Here is a 2,979-nt window from a genome sequence, read left to right as displayed (position 1 = left end):
TGATGTGATCTAATTGACATATCTCACATCATAACTTTTTTTAAAATCAATTAATTTACAAAACCCTCTTCTTAAAAGACTGCCTATCTCAATGTGAAATGTGCTAATTATGTTTGCGTTAAGTAATAAAGTATTGATAGTGAAAGGATTTAATTAATTCTCCATTACTTTTAGTATTCATTATTTTTGAAAAATTATATTTTTCCTCCAAATGGAAGATAAATTTAAGAAAAAATGAATTATAAGATATTATTGAATTACTTTTTGATATTTTTCTGCTGAACATCTCTGTTTTTGTTTGTCTTTCTTACTTGATGTCACTAAGAGCTGTGTTAAGTCTGTAAAAATTGTAATATAAGAAGTTTAATATAATATATTAATTTGAATAATTTTTATAAAATCGGATCTCCTTTTTCTATTCTTCTGAAGTGCCGTAGAAAGAACTGAATTGTGATTTGCTTCTTAAAGTGTAGTCCGCTAGAAACAAGTCCTTTCCCGTTTGATAGCTACGCTGATTTTGGTAGGTACATGAGTATATCAATCCTTTGAGTTGGTCTTAACGCATTAGTATTATAAACAATGTTTAAATCGCGTTAGGAGATCAATCAAGATTTATCAAGATTCTCCTACATATCATTGGGTGCAAAACAATTTACAATGCATCAATACAATACTGAAACAGTAGAATGTATTTCAAGTGGATGATGAGAAGCCACCTAAAGAGATAAGGGATTTCAGGCTGGGCGGCTCAGACAAAGGTGGTGGATGGTGAAAGTAGTAATATCATATTAGCCGCTATCTTCACTTTACTTTTTTTGAGATACGGACAACTATTCAAAGCCCTGTTCAAAATACATCACCAAACAAATCGTTATATATACCTCTTTACACTTCCTACTCTCATCCCAAATCTTATCGACTGAATATTTGTCCACAAGCTCTCTGCTTTGAACAACAACTCAATCATTCTGCAACAAGGAAATTCAATGGAGGAAAGAAGGCCAAGATGTTGTGTGCAGCTCAAAATAGATGTTGTTGGAGCAACAAATATTGCTCTTCAGCCTGCCTGCAAAGGTAGTTTGTTTGTTCGATATTATCTGAACAAGAAGATAGCAGTGAATACGAAGGAGGTTGAGGCTTCCGCAGAGCCCCATTGGGGAGAAACATTCTGCTTAGAATGTGGGGGCAAAGGAATGGATGAAATGTTGTCTGCATTGATAACGGAGTCAGAGTCAGTTGTATTTGAAGTGAGGTGGAGGAGAAGAAGAGAAATATTTAGAGGATCAAAGAGCAAATTGTTGGGACGGGTTGAAGTTTCGTGGGAGGAGTTATTGTCATCGCCCACTCTTTCTTTAAGCAAGTGGTTTCCAATGGGGAAAGAGGGGGAACATGATGATGATGATCATCTGCTTGCTCCTGCTTTGCAGATTGCTGCCTCTGTTACAATTGCAGAAGAGAAATATGGACAGAAAATTAGCAAATGCAGCGAGGAAAGCAGAAATGTGAGCAGGCGTTTAAGACGTTTGGATCGGGATGAGTGTGGGTGTGGGTGCAGGGGTGAATACGAGGGATATATTTTTGGTCAAGTTTAAAGGGAGTGAAGTTATTCATTGCCAAGTCCAAAGCTACTGCTCTCCTTTGCTTTCGGCAGAATGCAAGGAAACAGTTTAAACGTGGCCGGCCCAAGTCCAAAGCTATTGCTCTCCTTTGCTTTCGGCGGAATGCAAGGAAACAGTTTTGCGTGGCGTAGAAAGGGCAAGACCACTGAAATGCCATGAGGCGGAGTAGTCGACAAAGGTGGTTGACCTTTCTACAGAGTAGGAGGAGCTCAAATTCTTCGAGCGTTCTTGTCAACATGACAGTTGTTTATAGTGGGCAATAGTGGCCGGTGGCTATCAGCATTGTGGATGCGCTTTTTAGAAAAATAATTATTGATTTAAATTTAATGATACATGAGGATGTTGTCATCACAATTGTACATAGTTTGGGTACTAAAAAATTGATGTATTCATATTAATTTTTATTAGTTTGTCTCATTGAATAATGATGTTGCACTTCTTATTTCAATCTTAATTTGTATTTTTATTTTTTTATAAATATTTAAAGATAAAACGAAAATCAACATTTTATCGTCATTGTTATTGGATACGATATTTTATTTGAAGCAAGAAAAGAAAAATAAATCTATATTAAGATTAGCATTTATATCTTTTATAATCTATATAAAAAGACATTGAGAGATTTTATTATTATAATTTATTAATTTAATATTATTTAAGTGAAATAATGAAAAACATCATACACATCTATTCCATTTGATATCTTTCCTCTCTTTCTTGGAGCTATTTAGCCCTTCTTTCTTCTTCTCTCTTCTTAGTTGTGATACTTTTTTGGCTTTCTTTCAATATCATCTCAATTTAAGCAACAATCTATCATTTTCTTGCTATCTCCACTGGCCATAAATTTTTAATTGATATTTATACATCCACAAATTAGACTAAAATTATCTTAGTGCCACATTCTTTTGGATCTCCCTCTTTCCATTGTACCCTCTATGTGCTTAGCTCCTCCCCAAGGTTTAGCACCTATTATGTGCTTCCATTTACTTAATATCATAATTTTCATAGATACTCCTTTCCTTACTAGTATTCATTACCATAAACTTTCGTGTGTGTGTGTGTAGTTTTCTTCGCATGCATCAACAAACTGTTATCTTGGCAAGGAAACCAACTATTGTCAATAAATATAGATCCATGTTTTAGGTAATTTATGTTAGAATGTTAGTTCTAAGATGATGTAATAAGAAGGAACCCAAAATGGTTGTAATAGATAAACATATAAATAGTAAAAAATTATGTTGTTTTTCCTTTACATATATTCATATACATCATAAGATTAATCCATTCGCACACACACATGGGTAATGCTCCTATCTATATTTCATTTATTTATATATTTATTCTTATTATTCCTTTATTT

The 2,979-nt window shown here is 33.8% G+C and overlaps 1 protein-coding gene across 1 annotated transcript; it reads left to right on the top strand.

Annotated features, from left to right (window-relative positions):
- Positions 1–889: 889 nt before the first annotated feature.
- LOC131038213 (uncharacterized) lies at positions 890–1,592 on the top strand. Its single transcript, XM_057970566.2, has one exon. The coding sequence runs from the start codon at positions 987–989 to the stop codon at positions 1,590–1,592; it is 606 nt and encodes a 201-aa protein (XP_057826549.2). The 5' UTR covers positions 890–986.
- Positions 1,593–2,979: the final 1,387 nt, after the last annotated feature.

Source organism: Cryptomeria japonica, chromosome 10, assembly GCF_030272615.1.
Source record: "Cryptomeria japonica chromosome 10, Sugi_1.0, whole genome shotgun sequence".
Taxonomy (NCBI): Eukaryota; Viridiplantae; Streptophyta; class Pinopsida; order Cupressales; family Cupressaceae; genus Cryptomeria; species Cryptomeria japonica.
The sequence above is the reverse complement of the archived record's forward strand: the minus strand, read 5'-3'. Positions and strand labels throughout refer to the sequence as shown.

What these genes read in the sequence shown, in the direction of transcription:
- LOC131038213 (XM_057970566.2), top strand. Translation starts at nt 987, where the DNA reads ATGGAGGAAAGAAGGCCAAGATGTTGTGTGCAGCTCAAAATAGATGTT.